This window comes from Lolium rigidum, chromosome 6, assembly GCF_022539505.1.
Source record: "Lolium rigidum isolate FL_2022 chromosome 6, APGP_CSIRO_Lrig_0.1, whole genome shotgun sequence".
Lineage (NCBI taxonomy): Eukaryota > Viridiplantae > Streptophyta > Magnoliopsida > Poales > Poaceae > Lolium > Lolium rigidum.
This window is the reverse complement of record NC_061513.1, coordinates 324,180,509-324,204,353: the sequence shown is the minus strand read 5'-3', so window position 1 is coordinate 324,204,353 and position 23,845 is coordinate 324,180,509. Positions and strand designations below refer to the sequence as shown.

The 23,845-nt window shown below is 43.9% G+C and overlaps 1 protein-coding gene and 2 non-coding genes across 5 annotated transcripts; all 3 read left to right on the top strand.

The window, feature by feature from the left end:
• Positions 1-1,611: 1,611 nt before the first annotated feature.
• On the top strand, positions 1,612-6,750 carry LOC124666026 (probable prolyl 4-hydroxylase 7). 3 transcript variants are annotated; one of them, XM_047203372.1, is made up of 7 exons: positions 1,612-1,806; positions 4,861-4,977; positions 5,192-5,249; positions 5,355-5,459; positions 5,842-5,899; positions 5,990-6,150; positions 6,277-6,750. In XM_047203372.1, the coding sequence occupies exons 1-7, from the start codon at positions 1,721-1,723 to the stop codon at positions 6,634-6,636; spliced, it is 945 nt and encodes a 314-aa protein (XP_047059328.1). In that variant the 5' UTR covers positions 1,612-1,720; the 3' UTR covers positions 6,637-6,750. The 3 variants fall into 3 exon arrangements, with proteins under 3 accessions (XP_047059328.1, XP_047059327.1, XP_047059329.1); XM_047203371.1 differs by having other exon boundaries at positions 5,842-6,150; XM_047203373.1 differs by lacking the exon at positions 1,612-1,806 and having other exon boundaries at positions 4,867-4,977; positions 5,209-5,249.
• A 515-nt stretch (positions 6,751-7,265) lies between these two features.
• TRNAD-GUC lies at positions 7,266-7,337 on the top strand. Its single transcript has one exon. It is a non-coding gene; the product is annotated as a tRNA-Asp (tRNA).
• Positions 7,338-9,499: 2,162 nt separating this feature from the next.
• On the top strand, positions 9,500-9,571 carry TRNAD-GUC. Its single transcript has one exon. It is a non-coding gene; the product is annotated as a tRNA-Asp (tRNA).
• Positions 9,572-23,845: the final 14,274 nt, after the last annotated feature.

Below are 23,845 nucleotides of genomic sequence, written 5' to 3'. Positions count from 1 at the left end.
TCTGTAGCAAAATATACATGTACAAATCATAGAGCAGAACCTATGCACCATTGAAACACGTTGCATAGCAACTTAGTAGTCCAAATTAACCATCATCCAGAAATAACAACCTAATAACCATCTTGTACTGGCAACAACAATAGTCAATATTAAGCCGGGGGTGTCGGACGCTGTGGCACCGAGCCGCACCATCAGCCCCGCTTGCTGCCTCCGTCGACCGGATCGCGGCGCCAGCCTAGATGCCCCAGCAACGACCTCGTACGGTCGCGCTCCATGGTGGACTGGTGGTGCGCCGACCCGGTCACCGGGCGCACCCACACGGCCGCATTCAGGCTCCATGGCCGTGGATGGGAAGGAGAAGATCTAGGAGAAGGATTGGGAGTGCTGGATGCTGAGGGAGAAGGAGTGAGATGGACGGAGGAGCTGCCCCATCCCTATCGCTTGGGTTGCTTGCAGCCGCCGCACACTGGATTGGGAATGGGGAAAATGGAAATTAGGGCTAGTGAGAGCTCGGTTGGACTATTTATATCTCCTGGGGCTATCTCTGGACTATTCTAGACAGTGGGCTGGGCTGCAAATTCAAAAAAGGCCGAATTTATTTGGCCGGATTGTACTTATACCGGGCCCAAACGAAATGGGCGAATTTCGGACGAAATTTGTTTTTTCCGGACGAAATTCGAAACCTTGGACCAGCGGCCGCTGCACGTACGAGGACGGCTGCACCTTCGCGCACGGCCGCGCCGAGCTCCGCCCGCCGGTCCCGCCCCTCTCCTCCGCCCCGCCCCACGGCTTCGGCGGCGGGGTCTGGCGCAGGCCGCCCGGCCCCGACCAGGACCACCGCGGCTACGGCGGCAAGGTGTGCCACAATTTCAGGGACAAGGGCTCCTGCCATTTCGGGGACAAGTGCGCCTTCCCCCACGCGTCCCCCGCCCCCGGTACGTACTCCACCACTCTACGCGCGCTCGCCCTGCTCGCTTTCCTCCCAGCAGATCTCGCACGTGCCCGTGCATGGCCCGATCGCGCCGGGATCTCACGGATTTTTCTTCCAGGCGCGCAGATTCGCGGCCCCGGCGGGGAGCAGAAGCTGGCGGCGGACGCGCGGAGGAGCGCGGCGCCCGCCACGGCGCCGCCGCGCTACGTCGGCGCGCCCCCGGCCCCCGGGAGGGCGTTCCCGCCGGTGCCCGGCAAGGCGACCGTCCTGGAGCGGCTGGCCCTCCGCAAGACCAGCGGCATCTACGGCGACTGGCCGGAGCAGTACTCCTCCTGATCGATCTCTCCAACAAACAAACACCATGCGCCCGCAACCGCAAGCGTATAGGCCATATATACAACAATTAATCCGCCGTTGCGAATCGCAGTCAACATAACAAAAAGGGGACGCATTTCCTAAGTTGATGATAATTTCGATTTCTGTTGTTCAGTTCGTGCATGCGAAAATCCGTGTAATCCGTATCAGCAAACCTGCGTCGCTGTCCCCGTATTATGAGAACTGAATATTCTGTCTCGAGTTGATGTTTTTCTGTCCGTCGTCACCATCTCCACCTGTGTTTTCTGTGGGCCTTGACGGCCCATTGGGCTCCCATTTCTCGCTTTAGTCGTTCGTTATATATTCGAGAGAGATGCGGATCTGTTCATTTGCAGGGGACTGACTGGATCCCTGGGAGCAGAGCTGCAGTCTTCCGGACCTGCCTGCAGGGGAGGAAGAAGAAGAAGAGGAAGCATGGGATCTGGGGTTGGACTCATGCTGGTTCTTGCAGCAGCATGTATAGCACTGGCGCCACCCTGCGCTCTGGCTTCTTCTCGCAAGTAAGTTCATCTTGCCCCTTTATCCCTCTGCTGTCAGGACCCTGGTTGGATTTGGGGCACCGGGTCCCAGGAGATGTGTTTCTGTCTAGAGATCAATTGTGTATGTCTGGCTTGATCCAGTTTCCAGGCTTGAATTCTCACTGACTTATGGTTTGATGTGTACAATAGTTGTTGAGGGCAGCTTTGTTTCTGCTGATAGTAGTAAATGCAGGGTCAACCAATTTAGTGCCCCCAACCCTGCATATATTGATTCAAGCCTGATCGCAATCTTGCTTCTGTAATAGCATACTCCCCGCCAGTTTGAGTTAATTGATGAAATGGTCGAACTGGCACTAGCTTCGGTTCAGAAGGCCTGAATTAACCTATCAAACATAATATTATCTATACTGGAGTTGTTGGCTGAAGCTCGAGTGAGATGCTTTGATGATCGTACAGTTTACATCATCAGTTTGGGCTCATCGATGAACACCGAAGTAGAATTTAACATCAGCTACAGAAAGAGCCAAGTACATTACATTTTTCGTCGAACACCTGCCAAAATGACCGTCCCTTTTTTATATAAGGAGAGAAAACCATGATGCACCCCCCTGCGGAGCACGGTACTCGAACGCGCGTGGTGGGTTGTGTGTGCGCCTGCGTGCATGCCACTAGCCATCTGGCCAACACCCGGTTCCTAAAAGTAAATTGCAATAATAACATATAAGGCGTGTTTCTATCTGGAGATCAACTGTGTATGGCTGGCTTGATTCAGTGTCTAGGATTGGATCTTCACTTGTTTAAGGTTTCATCTGTTCAATAGTTTTTGGCATGGGCAGCTATAGTAAATGCAGGGCCAACACATTAAGTGCCCACAGCCTTGCATATTGATTCAATTCTGATCACAATCTTTCCTCTGTTATGGCATACTCACCATTTTGAGTTAATTGGTGAGATGGTCAAAGTGACACTAGTTCAAGTCAGAAGACCTGAGTTAAACTGCCAAACATAGTATTATTATCTGTACTGGAGTTGTTGGTTTGAGTGAGAGGCTTTGATGATCATTTTAGATAACATCAGCTACAGAAAGAGCCAAGTACATTACATTTTTTGTCGAACACCCGCCAAAATGCCCATCCCTTTTTTATTTAAGGAGAGGACCATGACGCACTCCATGTGGAACATGGTACTCGAACGCGTGTGGTGGGTTGTGCGTGCGCCTGCACGCATGCCACTAGCCATATGGCCAACACCCGGTTCCCAAAAGTAAATTGCAATAATAACATATAAGGCGTGTTTCTATCTGGAGATGAACTGTGTATGGCTGGCTTGACTCAGTTTCTAGGATTGGATCTTGACTGATTTAAGGTTTCATCTGTTCAATAGTTGTTGACATGGGCAGCTATAGTAAATGCAGGGCCAACCCATAAAGTGCCCACAGCCTTGCATATTGATTCAATTCTGATCACAATCTTTCCTCTGTTATGGCATACTCGCCATTTTGAGTTAGTTGGCGAGATGTTCAAAGTGACACTAGCTTCAGTTCAGAAGGCCTGGATTAAACTTTCAAACATAATACTCCCTCCTTTTCATGAAACATGTCTAAGATTTGTCAAAATTCGGATGTATGTAGATGGTATGTGCTGTCTAGATTCGTCTAAATTTAGATAAATCTTCGACATGTTTCATAGGACGGAGGGAGTATTATCTATACTGGAGTTGTTGATTCAAAGCTTGAGTGAGTTGCTTTGATAATAATAAAATTACATCATCAATTATAGTCTTATCAAGAACACTGATGAAGAATTTAATATCTGCCACAGAAAGTGCCAAGTCAATTGTAAGGAGAAAGTATATTCCATTTTGTTTTCTTGAACAGCCAAGTGTCTGTGGCTTTTTAAAATTAATGATAGAAAACCATGAGGAATTCCCTCCAAAGCACAGTGTTCGAACGCGGGTTGGGAGCTGTGCTATACCCGCGTGTGTGCCTCTATCCATCTAGCTGACGCCTGGTTCCCAAAAGTACTCCCTCTGTTTCGAAATGTAAGATGTTTTAGCTTCTTATAAAGTAGACTAGATACAACCTAAAGTGAGTGAACCTACACACTAAAAATAGACTAGATACAAACTAAAGTGAGAACCAAAGAAAGTGCCTCAACATCTTACATTTCCAAAAGGAGGGAGTATTTTGCAAGAATAACTTATAAAATGTGTTCCTATTTGGAAATGAACTGCCTATGGCTGATTCAGTTTCTAGGATTGGATCTTAACTGGTTTTATTTGTTCAGTAGTTGTTGATGTGGGCAGCTATAGTAAATGCAGGGTCAACTCATTATGTCCCCCAACCCTGAATATTGATTCAAGTCTGATCACAATCTTTCCTCACCAATTTGAGTTGATTTGTGAGATAGTGGAACTGGCATTAGGTTCAGTTCAGAAGGCCTGAAGTAACCTGTAAGACATACATCTATACTGTAGCTGGCTTGAAGATTGAGTGAGATACTTCGATTATTATACAGTTTACATCATCAATTTAGTCTTATCAATGACCACTAAAGTACTCCCCACTTTACCAAGAGGTCTTGGCTTCGACGCAGCCTCTCTGCATTGCACTTTGCAGGGGGGCTGGTGCAGTGTTGAAGTACTCTCCACTTGTGGCAAGAGGTCTTGGGTTCGACTCAGCTTCTCTGCATTGCATTTTGCAGGGTTAAGGCTTGCTGATATAATCCTTCCCCAGACCCCACCTATTGTGGGAGCTTCTAGCATTGGGTCTGTCCTTTTTTTAATTACCACTAAAGTAGTATCCCAATTAAACATCAGCTACAGAAATAGCCAAGCCAAATCTATGATGAGTATTTTACAAAAATATTCCCAACCACGCGCTAAAGGTCTAGGTCTTTTTTTAATATGGAGAGACACCCCCTGTGGTGCACAGTGAACGTGGCGGTGAGCTGTGAGTGCACCTGCGCGCGTGCCTCTGGCCATCTGGTTGACGCCCCGTTCCTGAAAGTAAATTACAATTATAAGATGTTATTCATGGAAGATATTAAGGTGCACTTCAATTGTTACCCTTTTCAGGTTTGATCTAAATATTGCACAACCAAAATTACTGAACTTCACAGATGTCTCTTTAGCTGCAAGCTCACATGTTGATTATGACCCTTCAAAATCAAAGCGACTCTCATGGCATCCAAGGTTTGTCTCACCACCTCACTATCACGGAACTATACCTTGAAAAACAAGAGATCATTTGATTTTCCTCTTTACTAGCAGTACCATGAATTTGTGGTCATTTTCTCAAAATAAAAATTTATGTGGTGCATGTAAGATCTGCTATACTTATAGTTGTGTACTCAGATGCTCTCTCCTTTTTATGTGGACAAATTCCATGTTCCTTACCTTAATTTAGGGTCTTCTTGTATGAAGGTTTTCTCTCTCACATGGAGTGTGACTACTTAGTATCTATGGTAATTTATCTCATTAACCGTATTACAGCTCAGTTTTTGCATTCAGGTTATGTTTTAAAAAAGGATTGCATGCTGTTATTGAATGTTGTATTCTCATTATTGCAGGCACGTGGTAAGATAGGGTCATCTTTACTTGTTACTGATGGTGCTAGAAATATTTCTGAGAACAATGGTGATGCAGGCATCAAATTGCACCTGGCTGATAGCAAGGTGAGCATACATACTGCTTTCCATGATATTTTTATGTGTGGCTCTTTGGCAATCTATTGTAAATATACAAACAGAACGAACAATGCAAAAGAACCTTGAAACCCTTTTATTAACAGTGGTATCATTTCATCTGCAATTTAATGCTTAGCTGTAGGTAACATGTGCAGTAAACAAATATGTAACTACATGAAGTTGGAATCACTGTTTTCTTGATATTGCAAGTTTGCAACCTTTGGAGAAAATGTACATTTATCAACAATTATTTTGGATATATACTATGTTGTAGATGGTAAAACTTTTCAAATTGAAAAGTATGGCAATTGGGTCTACTACTAAGCCTGGACTGTTATCTAAATATTGATATTTTGTACTCCTTTTGAAGGACATAGTTATTTCAAAGATTGAAGATAGGATATCATTATGGAGTTTTATTCCAAAAGGTATCACTTGTTCCGCGCAATTCACTCTTCTGTTATTCTGTGTAACCTTGCTTGCTATGTGTCGGTTGCTGACATTCTTAGTGGTCTCAGAGCATGGAGAGAGCATGCAGATTTTGAAGTATGGAGCAAACCAAAGTGACCCCAACAAGGATATAACTCAATCAAGCAGTGGTGGCAATAGGATTGTGACCATTTTAATGTACCTTTCTGATATCAAGCAAGGTGGTGAAACAGTTTTTCCCAGATCTGAGGTAATGATGTTGTACAATGCCTTTGTCAGAATTACTAGGCACAACTGATATTGATATGTTCTTTCCTTATATAATTTGATTCAAGGGGAAAAAAAGAGTCTTAATCAAATATATGTGTTGGCACAGCTGAAGGATACCCAAGCTAAGGAAGTGGCGCTTTCTGAATGTGCTGGTTATGCCTTGAAACCTATAAAGGGCAGTGCGATTCTGCTGTTCAATGTAAAGCCTGACGGAGCAATTGACAAGGATAGTCAGTATGAGGTTTGTTCTGTCCTCCAAGGGGATAAATGGCTTGCCATAAAACACATGCGTGCAAGCAAGATTGAGAAACCAAGATCGTCACCGCCACCAGACGATGATTGCACTGATGAAGATGATAAGTGTGTCGGTTGGGCTGCTGCTGGCGAATGTGAGAGAAATCCAGTGTTTATGATAGGCAGCGCTGACTACTATGGCACTTGTCGGAAGAGCTGTCGTGCGTGCTGACTGCTTTGTATTTTTACTGTCCTTGGCGAGCTTTTTGGTATTCATGTTTTGGTTAATTCATATTGATGTTGTAGGGGAAATGATCCAACATTTTTTTTTTTGGTTTATATAATGTTGTTTGGATGTCTGAATTCACCATTCTTACCAACTTATGAAAAATAATGCTAATCGTGTACATGGATAAGTTATGCATAGAGTGTTTATGTCCTTCTGTATTGTTGATGTTTCATATTCTAGACAGTTTTTTTTAACGTACCCTTATCCTTTGGGCATGCTCTTGTCAGTTGCAGACTTGCAACAATGGACAAATTATTGTTAGAAGTGGAAAAACGGAAAGCAAGCAAGCAAGGTGCCAGATATAAGTTTCCTAGAATTCCAGGGGTAAACACCATGATGCACAGTTCGATATCCAACTCACAAGAAAAATAAGAGTAAAAGTTGCAAGGGAGCACACAGCTCATAATTTGTGATGGTAATGCTCGCGATGCTAACATTGTAGGACGCAACGCATAATACTGGTGACAGGCGCGACAACTTCAAACGGGGCGGAACTAACGAAACTACAGGCTAATGCTTAAGAACAGTCGTGAATACAATATTTATGAACATTTCGAAATACTGTCAACCAAGTCGTTGTAGTATAGTGGTAAGTATTCCCGCCTGTCACGCGGGTGACCCGGGTTCGATCCCCGGCAACGGCGATTTCTTCATTTTTTCCTGTATTAGTAAACATACCCTCTACTAATCTTTTTTTTTAAGTTCTTCTTCTCTAGTTTTTTCGTGTTGGCACCGAGCTGCTAAAATCTCCTCCTTTTATGTTGTGTGTATGTACAATATCTAACACCAGTCATCATCACAGGATCAATGTTCAAAAGTTTTTTCAATGTCTTACCATTATTTTTCTTTAGGGAGAAAAAATACAATCATTTTGGGACCTGTGTATAACCCTAAGATCAAAAGGATCAGAAAGACAGCCCGCTTCGCCACTCGGTTCCACCGACGGGATATCACCATGTAAGTCTTTATTTGCTCCTGGTCGTTCACTTGCTTTGAGGGCTTCCTTCACTCATTGCTTTCGCCGCAACCTCGTTGAGAGCTTTTAATTATTTTCTATTTACTTTATGCATTTTATTTTTATTGCAAACTACACACCCAAAATACCAAAATTGCTATTTTACTATTATTATTTTCCGGTCAATTCTGCTAACCAATACCTTCAACTCCTCATGGGTTCGACAACCTTTCTTATTGAAAAGTACTACAATTGATCTCCTGCATTTGGAAGCCATCAGTTCCCTAGGTGGCGTGTCCATGATTGGCGGCGGTCAGCGAGCCCCTGGGGTCACTCTGTCGGCAGCGTTCCCTTTCCATCCAACGGTGCTTGTCAACGTCCCGGTGAGGGGATCTTGTTCCAGAGTTGGTGGCGGCAGATGTCTCGCTGACGGGTCATTTGATGCGAGTTGTCCTCCTCCTTCCATCGAAGGTGGTTACTCTGACATACAAGTGGTGGGGACAGAGTCTTGGTGTGGCATATCGGGGCGAAAACCCTAGGTTTCAGCTTTGTCCATAGCCAGCGATGGCGATGACTTGTTCGTTCTTGAAGGCATCATTGAGGTGAAGGTTCCATCTCCTTCTAGTAACCTCCTGGGGAATCCCTGGATATATGGATTGGATGATGGCAATGCCTCTTCGTCGTTCCCCTCTTGGGGGCATATGTCTTGGTGATGTGCATCGCGAGGGACCACTGGTTGTGTTCTTGGAGGGGTGGTGTTGTTTCTAGCGCTTCGATGACCACGAAGTGGCACGGAGGGTCTAATGCGTGATGTCGACACGTGCAGGGAGGAAGCGTTGTTTGGCGTAATGGTGACATCGATAGCAGGAATGGCGAAGTTTGTGTGAATCTTTATCCTGGAGATTGCTCGGCGTTTTGATGGTGGTGACAGCTTCGTGCATGAGGTGATCGCAAGAGTCTACTAGACCAGATGAGTGCTCCCGTTTCACTTAGCATGTCTCTCAAGATATGCGATGTTCCCGGTTTCTAGTTGATGAAAATTGTTTGGTTCTAGAAAATAAGCTCGTGTTGACATGATTTTCACCCATCGTCAGATTTCTAGGTGTTATGTGGTAGCTCCGAGTGTTTTGATGTATGATCTTTATCAAACCTTTGTTAAATAAAATAATAAAGGAGATCAATCGATGCATAGCTACCATTTCGGAAAAAATAAGATAGCCAGCCTGACTGCTATGGAACTTGCCGGAAAAAAAAAGATAGCATGCAGAATGCTTTTGCTTTCGTTGTCTTCATGAGCATGCTATACATGTTTTGTTTGATACAAGTCTTGATGTTATAGGAGGAATGATCCAACAATTTTTCGTTTATGTAATGTAGTTTGGAGGTCCAAGTTGACCATTTTTATCAACTTACGAAAAATAATGCTAATCCTGTACTAATTCAATAGTGTTACATTTCAGCTCTTTGGAGCGTAACATGGATAAGTTGTGCATGAAGTGTTTAGAGCCTTCTGTATTGCAGATGTTTCGTACTAGATAATTTTTTAACGCACCCTCATTCTTTGGGCATGCTCTTGTCAGTTGCAGCAATGGACAAATTATTGTGAGAGAAGTGGAACAATGGTAAGCAAGCAAGGTGCCAGATATAGCTTTCCTTTTCCTAGAATCCCAGGTGTAAATACCGTGATGCACAATTTGATCTTCAACTCAAATAGAAAAAAGAGTGAAAACTGCTAAGGAGCACTCAGCTCATCTAGGGACGAACGAAGGAAACAACTGGGCTGTGAACACTGAACAGTAAGATCACGAGTTAATGTAATAATTAGGACCATTTCTAATTATTTTCAACAAAGTCGTTGTAGTATAGTGGTAAGTATTCCCGCCTGTCACGCGGGTGACCCGGGTTCGATCCCCGGCAACGGCGTTTTCTTTGTTTTTTTTCTATGTATTAGTAAAAATAGTAAACTACCCCTAGTAATCTTTCTTATCGACTGATCTCCAATAGTTTTCTCCGTGTTCTTCTTCTCTAGTTTTTTATGTTGTGTGCATGTATATAATATCTAACCTCAGTCATCATCGTAGGATCAATGGTCAAAAGTTTATTCAATGGCTTACCATTATTTTTCTTTATCGAGAAAAATTACCACCATTTTGGGACATGTGCATGTATAATATCTAAAATCTCCTTCTTTTATGTTGTGTGCATGTATAATATCTAAACTCAGTCCTCATCGCACGATCAGAAAGACAACCCACTTCGCCACTCGGTTCCACCTACAGGATATCACCATGTAAGTCTTTATTTGCTCCTGCTCGTTCACTTCCTTCGAGGGCTTCCTTCACTCGTTGCTTTCGCTGGCGCGGGGGGGGGGGGGTTAACTGTACTGAGGGGTTTGGTCCGGTGGAGTCGATTGTGGTGGAGTTGAACCGAGCCTCCCACACCATCTCCAAACCGATGATGTATGTCGACGAGGTTTCTGAGGGCCATTTTCCTTATCTGCGCCAGGATCTACCTAAAGTTCTTTTGTTTCTCTTATGGGGACTTCAACATATGCGTATGTTTCTTCGATGGAGTGGGCGAAGAATAACTTACGTGTCCATTTCATCGGAGGCACCGAGCCTGAGGCTGTGGAATACTCTAGTGGCATAGAAGGAAGGCTTAACCTTGTCAACGAACATGTATCGAATCTTGAGTGCTCCAACCTGAAGAGGCACGTTCTTCAGGAGGAGGAGGCTCGTCGGCGAAGCTTTGCTACAGTGCAAACTCTTCATGGGTAGAAGGCGAGGCTAGAGGAGGAACTAGCCCAGAAGGAGGCCCCTGTATGCCACACCTAGTGTGAAGGACAAGTTCCCCGCTGAGCTGCATCGAACCCGCTAGGTTTACCTTGCAAAATATCCTCCAACCCAAGATGCGTGCCCGCTCACCCCCTCTCTCTCCCGCACTCAAAAAAATCACCACACGTGCCACCTTCATATCCCCATCGTCCATCACCGTTGATGTGTCGCTACTTCCTCAGCGCACCATCAATTCCGCCTCTTCTCCCTCATATGTGCTTCCATGCACCACAGGCCAACCGTTGAGCTCCAACACTGGAGCCACCCTTTACCTCAGCTTCGGAAGCTCCACCAGCACCTCACCTCCCATTGCATCGTTGGATTCCCCTAGAGGACCCCTAAGCATAGGGCATTTTGAAGCAAAGATCGATGTGGTGAAATGGAAAGAATGACGGTAGGTTTTCCATTCCGAAGGGTATTGATATGGGCCCTTCTGAAAGCAAAAAAATGGTGGGCTGAAAACATAAGTGTACAATGAATTCACATGGCATAGCTGGGATTTTTTATTACTCTAAAATTCCAGTTACCATTAAACAGAAAGAAGATCTCTAACTGAAATGTGGATGTAAAATATGTCATATAAAATGCAAACATGCTAGTATCCTGTCCGTACGGGCTACATCTAGTGAAACAAAGGGAAACTTTGTTATTAGGTAAGTGATAGACACACGTGGAAACATAATTTGACCAAAATTTATACGTACAAGGCATACTTTTTTGAAGTGAAAAAATGTAGCCTTGACTCTCTTTTGGGTACGTGATATTGTAGAGATCACGTGTAAACTATAGAACATATACAAATTGAAGGAAGCATAGAATATTAAACTAAATCTTAGGGGGTTATCGTAAGCTGACAATTCTAGAAATAAGTAGGGATCAAATTGATTGACAAGAAAAATAACTTGAGGTGATAAGTATTTCCCAATAGATTTACTTGGTCGAGATTAGTTGTTTCAAATCTCGCTGGTTCTATTTATTTTTTTGGATCGGTATACTATAATTATGTAAATGTATTGTGTTATGTCCATTGCAAAAATGATCCACCTCATAAATTATAGTATCCTTCTCCTCCACGGAAAATGGATCAGTAAAATGGCAAGCCAACCGGATGAGGATTTGCAGGTTTTTTGAAAAATAAAAAAGTACTTGTATAGGAGATGTGCCGTCGATTCTTGAACTTACCATAATAATTTGGAAGGAAATTCTCGCTTGGTGTGGGGTTCAAAACATCTCTCCAATTATTTGGGTGACCAAAGTTTCCATTAATGAGTGGTGGACAAAGGTGGCAATGTAAAAAAGGAAAAGAAAGGAAAGCAATGGCTTCCTTGAAAATGCTAATTTTATGTGAAATTTGGAATGAGTAAAATGCACAGGTTTTTTGACATCATTCATCTCCGATGGCCCTCATTATAAAGAAGATCAAAGACGACGCAAGACAATGGTGTTTAGCTAGGCCAATTCTTTTGAGCTATGTAATACCGAGAGAGTAGTCTTGTATGCTAACGACTTAAAGACCTAGGTTTTCCCTAGGTAATTGTCTAGAACTTCTTCTCTATTAGTGAACATGGCAAAAAAAGGTGCCTCGTTTCAAACAAAAAAGTGTACTTTTGAGTCCTAATTTTTTTTAATTATTTGGTGGATTCGTATACATGTTGCATGTATCTGTTTTAGCTAAGTTTCAGTGGAAATTGCGCTGTATTTTGAGCTATAGAAAAAATTATGGCAACATATAAGGTACTGTATTAAAAACTACTTTTTCCATGTAATTTGGAGTTTTTTTAAGAAAATTGCACCGTCCATAGTGGATGTGTATACCTGCTTGTATATTTTTCTGCAGATTTTTTTTGAAGATCTAGAAATACAGTTTCGAAGTTTTCAAAAATAGAGAGCATTGATGCTCGGGTGGTGCTGTGGATTTTCGAAACAAAGCTCACTAAGAGCATCTCCAGCCGCGTCCCCCAAAGCGTCCCCAAACCGCGCCGGATTGAGCGTTCGGGGGACGTGTTTTGTTCGTGCCGCCTTTGGGGGACGTCGCTCCCCAGCCGCGTCCCCCAAACGCCTCCTCCAAATGAATATTGGTGCACGAAAATAAAGGTTTTCATTCAATTTTGATTATATATTACAAAGTTTGAATAAAAACGGCTAGATTTCATCTAAACCTAGACTACTGACCGCCCGGCGGTGCGTTTGACGGCCCCGCCTGATACGTCTCCGACGTATCGATAATTTCTTATGTTCCATGCCACATTATTGATGATATCTACATGTTTTATGCATACTTTATGTCATTATTATGCGTTTTCCGGAACTAACCTATTGACGAGATGCCGAAGGGCCGGTTCTCTGTTTTCTTGCTGTTTTTGGTTTCAGAAATCCTAGTAAGGAAATATTCTTGGAATTGGACGAAATCAACGCCCAGGGTCCTATTTTTCCACGAAGCTTCCAGAAGTCCGAAGGGGAAACGAAGTGGGGCCACGAGGTGGGGACACAGTAGGGCGGCGCGGCCCAAGCCCTGGCCGCGTCGGCCTAGTGTGTGGCCCCACCAGAACTCCACCGACCTTGCCCTTCCGCCTACTTAAAGCCTCCGTCGCGAAAACCCTACCACGTTCGACGAAACCAGAGAAAACCTTCCGCAGCCGCCGCCATCGCGAAGCCAAGATCCGGGGGACAGGAGTCTCCGTTCGCAGCACGCCGCCGGGACGGGGAAGTGCCCCGGAAGGCTCCTCCTTCGACACCACCACCATCTTCATCAACGCTGCTTGTCTCCCATGAGGAGGGAGTAGTTCTCCATCGAGGCTCGGGGCTGTACCGGTAGCTATGTGGTTAATCTCTCTCCTATGTGCTTCAATACAATAATCTCATGAGCTGCCCTACATGATTGAGATTCATATGATGATGCTTGTAATCTAGATGTCATTATGCTAGTCAAGTGGGTTTTACTTATGTGATCTCCGGAGACTCCTTGTCTCACGTGTGTAAAGGTGACGAGTGTGTGCACCGTGTGGGTCTCTTAGGCTATATTTCACGGAATACTTATTCACCGTTATGAATGGCATAGTGAAGTGCTTATTTATATCTCTTTATGATTGCAATGTGTTTTGTATCACAATTTATCCGTGTGCTACTCTAGTGATGTTATTAAAGTAGTTTATTCCTCCCGCACGGTGTAATGGTGACGAGTGTGTGCATCGTGTAGTACTTGGCGTAGGCTATGATTGTGATCTCTTGTAGATTATGAAGTTAACTATTGCTATGATAGTATTGATGTGATCTATTCCTCCTTTCGTAGTGTGAAGGTGACGAGTGTGCATGCTATGTTAGTACTTGGTTTGGTTATGTTGATCCGTTATGCACTCTAAGGTTATTTAAATATGAACATTGAATATTGTGGAGCTTGTTAACTCCGGCATTGAGGGTTCGTGTAATCCTACACAGTTAGTGGTGTTCATCATCCAACAAGAGGGTGTAGAGTCTAGCATCTATCTATTTATTCGTTTATGTGATCAATGTTGAGAGTGTCCACTAGTGAAAATATGATCCCTAGGCCTTGTTCCTAAATACTGCTATCGCTGCTTGTTTACTGTTTTACTGCATCTTTACTTCCTGCAATATTACTACCATCAACTGCACGCCATGACAAGCACTTTTACGGCGCCGTTACTACTGCTCATATTCATTCATACCACTTGTATTTCACTATCTCTTCGCCGAACTAGTGCACCTATTAGGTGTGTTGGGGACACAAGAGACTTCTTGCTTTGTAGTTGCAGGGTTGCATGAGAGGGATATCTTTGACCTCTTTCCTCCCTGAGTTCGATAAACCTTGGGTGATCCACTTAAGGGAAACTTGCTTCGCTGTTCTACAAACATCCGCTCTTGGAGGCCCAACACTGTCTACAAGAATAGAAGCTCCCGTAGACATCAAGCACTTTTACGGCGCCGTTGCTCGGGAGGAAAGGTAAAAGGCACTCATACTCCGGTCTCAGGTAAAGTACTTTTCTGTTGCCGTTGCGTGTGTGCTCGAAGCTATTTCCTTTAGATCCTGCAATTGCATCTTTTTGTCTCTTGTTTACACTAGTTAGGCATAATGGACAACAATGAGCTTCTTATTCTATTTCCTGATTTAAGACATGGATGGTTTGATGCGAAAATTAAAAAACCTATGGAACATATTAGTATGAACGCTTTGAACACCATTGTTGCTAATGATATGGAAAAATTCTAAGCTTGGGGAAGCTGGCTCTGATGAGCATGATATTTTTAGTCCCCCAAGCATTGAGGAGAAAATTTACTTTGACGATACTTTGCCTCCTATTTATGATGATTATAATGATAGTGGTCTTTTGGTGCCACCTACTATGGAGAGTAAATTTTGTTGTGATTATACTATGCCTCCTACACTTGATGAGAGTAATAATGATAGCTACTTTGTTGAATTTGCTCCCACTACAACTAATAAAACTGATTATGCTTATGTGGAGAGTAATGATACTTTTATGCATGTGAATAAGAATGCTTTATGTGATACTTATATTGTTGAGTTTGTTCATGATGCCACTGGATATTATTATGAGAGAGAAAAATATGGTTGTAGAAATTTTCATGTTACTAAAATACCTCTCTTTTTGCTGAAAATCTTGAAGCTGCACTTGTTTTATCTTTCTATGCTTGTTGCATTATGCTTCTTGAATTTGTTTATTTACAAGATTCCTTTGCATAGGAAGCATGTTAGGCTTAAATTTGTTTTGAATTTGCCTTTTGATGCTCTCTTTTGCTTCAACTACTATTTCTTGCGAGTGCATCATTAAAACTGCTGAGCCCATCTTAATGGCTATAAAGAAAGCACTTCTTGGGAGATAACCCATGTGTTTATTTTATTACAGTACTTTTATTTTGTATTTGTGTCTTGGAAGTTGTTATTACTGTAGCAACCTCTCCTTATCTTAATTTTGTTTCATTGTTGTGCCAAGTAAAGTCTTTGGTAGTAAGGTTCATACTAGATTTGGATTACTGCGCAGAAACAGATTTCTTGCTGTCACGAATCTGGGCCTAATTCTCTGTAGGTAACTCAGAAAATTATGCCAATTTACGTGAGTGATCCTCAGATATGTACGCAACTTTCATTCAATTTGAGCATTTTCATTTGAGCAAGTCTGCTGCCTCTTTAAAATTCGTCTTTACGGACTGTTCTGTTTTGACAGATTCTGCCTTTTATTTTGCATTGCCTCTTTTGCTATGTTGGATGGATTTCTTTGTTTCATTAATGTCCAGTAGCTTTGTGCAATGTCCAGAAGTGTTAAGAATGATTGTGTCACCTCTGAACATGTGAATTTTTGATTATGCACTAACCCTCTAATGAGTTGTTTCGAGTTTGGTGTGGAGGAAGTTTTCAAGGGTCAAGAGAGGAGGATGATACAACGTGATCAAGAAGATTGAAAGCTCTAAGCTTGGGGATGCCCCGGTGGTTCATCCCTGCATATTCCAAGAAGACTCAAGCATCTAAGCTTGGGGATGCCCAAGGCATCCCCTTCTTCATCGACAAATTATCAGGTTTCTTCTCTTGAAACTATATTTTTATTCGGTCACAACTTATGTACTTTACTTGGAGCGTCTGTGTGCTTTTATTTTCGTTTTGTTATTTTCATTCTCTGAATAAATACTTGTGTGGGAGAGAGACACGCTCCGCTGGTTCATATGAACACACGTGTTCTTAGCTTTTAATGTTCATGGCGAAGGTTGAAACTGCTTCGTTAATTGTTATATGGTTGGAAACGGGAAATGCTACATGTAGTAATTGATAAAATGTCTTGGATAATTTGATACTTGGCAATTGTTGTGCTCATGTTTACTCTTTCATCATATACTTTGCACCCATTAATGAAGAAATACATAGAGCTTGCTAAAATTTGGTTTGCATAATTGGTCTCTCTAAGGTCTAGATAATTTCTAGTAAAGAGTTTGAACAACAAGGAAGACGGTGTATAGTCTTATAATGTTTACAATATGTCTTTTATGTGAGTTTTGCTGCACCGGTTCTGTTATCACCAGAATTTGACCGGATCAGAGGTGGGCCGCGATTAAGATGGGCTTGAAGAATATACATGGAAGATATACATGAATCGGCCTTGTATACAAAGTTTGGGCTAATTTGTCCGTGTATCTGTAAATATAGTAGGATACGTGTCGGTTAGATAGAATTTGGCTCGTGCACGGTTGGGATTATTCCCATGTTAGAAAGTCTACGGACTATAAATATGTATCTAGGGTTATTGAGAAAGACAACAATCACGTTCATCACAAACCAATCTAGGCGCATCGCCAACCCCTTGTTTCGAGGGTTTCTTCCGGGTAAGCATCATGCTGCCTAGATCGCATCTTGTGATCTAGGCAGTATACGTTTATTCGTTGTTCATGCGTTGCTCGTGCTGAAGCTTTGTTGATGGCGAGCAACGTAGTTATCATAGATGTGTTAGGGTCAGCATTGTTTCATCGTGTCACATGCTTGTGTCCATGCAACCCTTAGACGTCTAGCCGCCCTTACACCTATTTTAGGTGTAAGGGCGGCACCTCGCTTGATCATTGTTTAGTAGATCCGATCCAGGTGTAAGGGCGGCACCTCGCTTGATCATTGTTTAGTAGATCCGATCCGTTATGGTTGCTCCTTGTTCTTCAAGGATTAGTTTAATATCTGCATAGTTATGCCTTGCAAACGGGTTGAAGGATCCAGTAGCACGTAGGGTGTAGTTTGCTAGCCCTAGATAAGATGTTCGGGGATCAACTTCATGTTGGTTTTTAGGCCTTGTCCAGGGTTGGTTTATTATCACCGTGCGTGGCTGCCGAGGCTCAATCACGCGTAGGATGTTCGATTATGTGGTGAAAACCCTAAATGGTCGTAGGTCGTTTTAGCTTTATATTGATCAAGCGGGACCACCATGTGATCGTAGACCTCATACGAATCATGGGTGGATCGGTTCCTTGAGCCGATTCACGGGACAACTTGAGAGCCGATCGAGGCTCGTATTTAATGTTTACGTGTATGCCATGCAGGAAACTAAGCGAAGCAAATCCATCACCTTCCGACCGGGTATAGGTCGGGTGGCACGCCCTGCACCGGCATCGGACGTGCGTGCGAGGCTGCGGGCCGTCGCTCGAGGGACCGAGCCGGCCCGCGGTTCCGGGAGCCTCCCGGCTCTACTATGTTGCCCGTCGTTGCTCGCCGGTGGGTTTCGACCGCAACACATTCGGCACGCCCGGTGGGACAGTCTTTGACATCAATCTGCATCGCCATCTACATCTGAGATGGCGGAAGGTACTCCAGTCACGTACGAAGATCTGACTGAGGAGCTCAAGAAGAAGTATGACGAGGTCAAAACTATCCTCGAGGCCGACCTCATCGGCTCCTTCCAGAGGACCCGCTCACACGACATTAGGTGGAAAGGGTTCTCACCTGAAGGCGCGCTCGATGGAGTGGACCTGTCTACCCCTTTAGAAGAACGCACCAGGTCTCTGCGTCAGGAGATTAAGTTCATGGTAGCTCATTCGCTGCACCGCCATTCTAGAGCACTGGTGAACACTTTGGAGCGCGTCGCCCTCGGGTGATCCAGGAAATCATGAGGCATCGGTACTCTCCGTCGGGACCTGCTCTAGGGACTCACCAAGGAGAGATACCACTCCGATCCCGACCACCGCTGCCGTTCGCGTTGGCAGCACCGGAAGTGCCGAGTTCACCGGCATTCGTCGTCTACAAGATCGGTGGTGACCCTAGTGATTACCGAGTTCTTGTATGAGGCGCCTAAGGAGATCCCTCATGGGTACACGTGCACATACGTGCCGGAGCGCTACGATAGCTGGGCACTCACGAACCGGGCTCGCGACAGCGAGGACTTACGGAACAGCGAGGAGGAGGCTGGCTGGATCGGATCTTGAGAAGCGAGACGTGGCTAGCTAAGTATGCCACTCCGACGAACCTCCGAGCTCAACTCCTGCAGGCTGGCTCGGATCGTGAGAAGCGAGACGTGGCTAGCTAAGTATGCCACTCCAACAAACCTCCAAAGCTCAACTCCTGCGGCTAGCTCGGAGCTTGAGAAGCAAGCGTGGGCGGCTAAGTACGCCACTCCAGCGAATCTTCGAGGCTCGACTCCTGCGGCCCAGCACCGCGGATCAGATCGAGTACAATCTTGAGAGACCGGTTCGGCATGGTGCCGAAAAGGAGAGGCAATCGGCTATTCCAAGCCGTACCCCAACGAGTACGATTTGATCCCACTACCACCCAAATATCGGCTCCCGAATTCTCCAAGTTTAGTGGGTCGAGATGGCTCCGGTCCAATCGAGCATGTGAACCGATATTTGGCGCAGGCTGGGCACGATCTCGGCATCGGATGAACTACGTGTGAGGTTCTTCGCACGGTCCCTCACGGGATCGGCTTTCGGGTGGTACACATCGCGCCACCGAGACTCAATCCGGACTTGGAAGCGGTTGGAAGAACGAGTTCCACATGCGGTATCACTCGAGAGGCTTTCGAGGGCGGCATTGCCGATCTAGCACAAGTACGACGAAGCGCGGAGAAACGGTGTCGAGAATACATCCAGCAGCTTCGGGACCGTTAGGAACCGATGCTATTCGGCTCGTTTGACTGAAAAGAAGCGATCGAGTTGGCGGTGGTGGGTCTCGCATCACCGATCAAGGATATGGCTTCCCAAGCGAGACTACCCTTCACCGGCGCATATGGTTCGAAGCTGTCATTATATGAACAGGCGCCACCCGGAGTTGTACCGGGATAAATTCAAGCGTGCGGTAGTCCTGGTTGTGGCAGATGAAGATGAAGGCTCTGCGGGAGATCAAGAGGTAGCAGTGGCTGAATGGACTCGGGGGGCAAGCCCCGTGTCCTGCAAATGGGTTAAGCCACAAGGTCCTCCAAGAGGGTTTTACTTCGACGTGACCAAAGCTGAGCAAATTTTCTGTTGGAGATATGCCCAAGAGGCAATAATAAAATGGTTATTATTATATATCTTTGTGTTTATGATAATGTTTACATACCATGCTATAATTGTATTAACCGAAACATCGATACATGTGTGTTATGTGAACAACAAGGAGTCCCTAGTATGCCTCTTAACTAGCTTGTTGATTAATAGATGATCATGGTTTCGTGATCATGAACATTGGATGTTATTAATAACAAGGTTATGTCATTATATAAATGATGTAATGGACACACCCAATTAAGCGTAGCATAAGATCACGTCATTAAATTATTTGCTATAAGCTTTCAATACATAGTTACCTAGTCCTTATGACCATGAGATCATGTAAATCACTTATACCGGAAAGGTACTTTGATTACACCAAACGGCACTGCGTAAATGGGTGGTTATAAAGGTGGGATTAAGTATCCGGAAAGTATGAGTTGAGGCATATGGATCAACGGTGGGATTTGTCCATCCCGATGACGGATAGATATACTCCGGGCCCTCTCGGTGGAATGTCGTCTAATGTCTTGCAAGCATATGAATAAGTTCATAAGAGACCACATACCACGGTACGAGTAAAGAGTACTTGTCGGGAGACGAGGTTGAACAAGGTATAGAGTGATACCGATGATCAAACCTCGGACAAGTAAAATATCGCGTGACAAAGGGAATTGGTATCGTATGTGAATGGTTCATTCGATCACTGAAGTCATCGTTGAATATGTGGGAGTCATTATGGATCTCCAGATCCCGCTATTGGTTATTGGTCGGAGAGAGTACTCAACCATGTCCACATAGTTCGCGAACCGTAGGGTGACACACTTAAGGTTTGATGTTGAAATGGTAGAACTTGAATATGGAATGGAGTTCGAATATTTGTTCGGAGTCCCGGATGAGATCCCGGACATCACGAGGAGTTCCGGAATGGTCGGAGAATAAGATTCATATATAGGATGTCATTTTATGTGATTTAAAATGATACGGAAGGTTCTATGGAAGGTTCTAGAAGGTTCTAGAAAAGTCCGGAAGAAACCACCAAGGAAGGTGGAGTCCCGGAGGGACTCCACCTCCATGGCCGGCCAACCATAGAGGGGGAGGAGTCCCAAGTGGACTCCCCCAAAGGGGGCCGGCCACCCCCACATGGAAGGGGGGAATCCCACCCCAAGTGGGATTCCCACCTTGAGTAGGTTTCCCTATCACATGGAAGGTTTTTGGTTCGGGTCTTATTCGGAGACTTGTAGTCCAACACTTGGGGCTTCCACCTATATAATGAGGGGCCAAGGGGAGGGGGCCGGCCACCCTAAGACCACAAGCCCATAGCTTGGCCGCAACCCAAGGTGGCCGGCCACCCCCTCTCCCAAACCCTAGCCGCCCCCTCTCTCCTCCTCTTCTCCCGCTCGCTTAGCGAAGCTCCACCGGAGATCTCCACCGCCACCGCCACCACGCCGTCGTGCTGCCGGATTCAAGGAGGAGCTACTACTTCCGCTGCCCGCTGGAACGGGGAGAAGGACGTCGTCTTCATCAACACCGAACGTGTGACCGAGTATGGAGGTGCTGCCCGATCGTGGCACCGTGATCAAGATCTTCTACGCGCTTTTGCAAGCGGCAAGTGATCGTCTACCGCAGCAAGAAGAGCCTACTCTTATAGGCTTTGGAAATCTTCAAGGGTTAGTCTTGATCATCCCCTCGTTGCTCCCGTCTTCTAGATTGCATCTTGGCTTGGATTGCGTTCTCGCGGTAGGAATTTTTTTGTTTTCTATGCAACGAATCCCTACAGTGGTATCAGAGCCAGGTCTATGCATAGATGGTTGCACGAGTAGAACACAATGGTTTTGTGGGCGTTGATGCTCTTGTTATCTTTAGTTTGAGTACTTTGCATCTTTGTGGCATAGTAGGATGAAGCGGCCCGGACTAACTTTACATGACCGCGTTCATGAGACTTGTTCCTCGTTCGACATGCAACTTGTATTGCATAAGAGGCTTTGCGGGTGTCTGTCTCTCCTACTATAGTGAAGATTCAATTTACTCTTCTATTGACAACATTAGTATCACCGTTGTGGTTCATGTTCGTAGGTAGATTAGATCTCTCTCGAAAACCCTAAACCACGTAAAATATGCAAACCAAATTAGAGACGTCTAACTTGTTTTTGCAGGGGTTTGGTGATGTGATATGGCCATGATGTGATGATGAATATGTATGAGATGATCATTATTGTATTGTGGCAACCGGCGGGAGCCTTATGGTTGTCTTTAAATTTCATGTTGAGTAGTTTTTCAAAGTAGTTGTAATAGTTGCTACATGAGGTGAACAACCATGAAGACGGCGCCATGGACCTTGACGCTACGCCGACGATGATGGAGATCATGCCCGTTGATGATGGAGATCATGTCCGTGCTTTGGAGATGAAGATCGAAGGCGCAAAGACAAAAGGGCCATATCATATCACATATGAATTGCATGTGATGTTAATCCTTTATGCATCTTATTTTGCTTAGAACGCGGCGGTAGCATTATAAGATGATCCCTCACATTAATATCAAGATAATAAAGTGTTCTCCCCTCGTATGCACCGTTGCCAAAGTTCGTCGTTTCAAAGCATCTCGTGATTATCGGATGTGATAGATTCAACGTTCATATACAACGGGTGTAAGCCATGTTGCACACGCGGAATACTTGGGTTTGCTTGACGAGCCTAGCATGTACAGACATGGCCTCGGGACAACGGAAACCGAAAGGTTGAACACGAGTCATATGGATGATATGATCAACATGTTGATGTTCACCATTGAAGCTACATCATCTCACGTGATGATCGGTTTTGGTGTAGTGGATGTGGATCGTGTATCACTTAACAACTATGAGGGATGTTGTATTAAGTGGGAGTTCATTAAGTAATTAGATTAAAACATGAACTAATTATCATGAACATAGTTTGAATAGTATTTTGAATTAATTTTGTAGTATTGGCATCCGTTTTCTACCATGCGCTAGTCTTGTTATTGAGATAAAAATACTGTTAATATCTGATAAGAAACTTTACGGACTGGTACCGTATTGTTAAAGAATCAAGAAATGATTAAGTCTTATTGCAAATTTTTAGCAAACCTCACATTGTTGATTCAAAGAGCTATGGTTTCAATTAGTACCTAAAGTTATCTTGTCTCCGTGAAACTTGAAGTTCAAATCTGTTTGAAAAGTAAGGAGCTGAAAATTTAGTTTTCATAAATAATCAAGGTATGAGATATATATGATATCTAAGACCTTATTGCAAGATGATAGAATATAATTTGGTGAGACTACATAAACTCATAAGTTTTATGGGAATGTACGAAGGTTGAAGACGCAAGGCGTCCCAATCCTCCAACTATTGGGGCACTAACAATATGCGCATATCCATGAAGTAATCGTCCTTAGTATGCACCGTTGCTAAGACTCGTCGTATCGAAGCATCACGTGATGATCGGGTGTTATAGATTCTACGTGTGCATACAACGGGTGCAAGCCAGATTTGCACATGCGAATACTGAGATTAAACTTTACGAGCCTAGCATGTACAGACATGGTCTCGGAAAGTCGTCATGATATAATGGATAAAATTATGAGTGAAATTGTTCATCATATTACAAAGTTACTAATAGTGAAATCTGAAACACTTGTCATATGATGATCAACTTAAAGTAAGAACCTCAAGGTTATTGGTATTTGACCAACAAACCTAGAAGTTAATAATGTTAAAGTGTTTTTCTGAATAATGAGGAAAGCTAAAAGAGAAACTCGCAAAAGATATTTTGGCAAAAAGAAAATAAAAGACTAGAAAGTCTAGTTAGGTGTATATAAATGATATACATGTTATGGTTGTATTCCTAGTTAAGTCACACTATGAAATTCTTGGGTATTAGTACTATATTGGTTGGTATGAAGTGTCATACAAAAACAACGCAATACAAGAATACTATGGCCTAAGTGACTGATAAGGAATATGGTAATAATGCACGTCTGGAACATAATAAAGTGTTATTATGTTTGTCGTTGGCATTCTACCTAACTCTTAGAATTTATAATAAAGAGCTTAATAAATTGTTATTTTGCTCTGGTCAAATAAAAACAATGAGTTGTTCAAATTATGACATTACTCCATGTACGATGGATAAGTTATTATAAATCTTAATGGTGAAACACACACACATAATATCGACGCTAAAATGCCATAAGGCAAATGATTTGAATTCCACTTATTTGTGGAACCGCCATTTAGGTCATGTTAGAAAGGAACGCATGAAGGAACTCCATGCAAATGGATTTTTGGAGTCATTTGATTTTTTGGCGCTTGCAAAATCTTTTCTAAAAAGTAATGACTGAAATACCGTTCATAGGCCGAGAGTTGAACGGGCA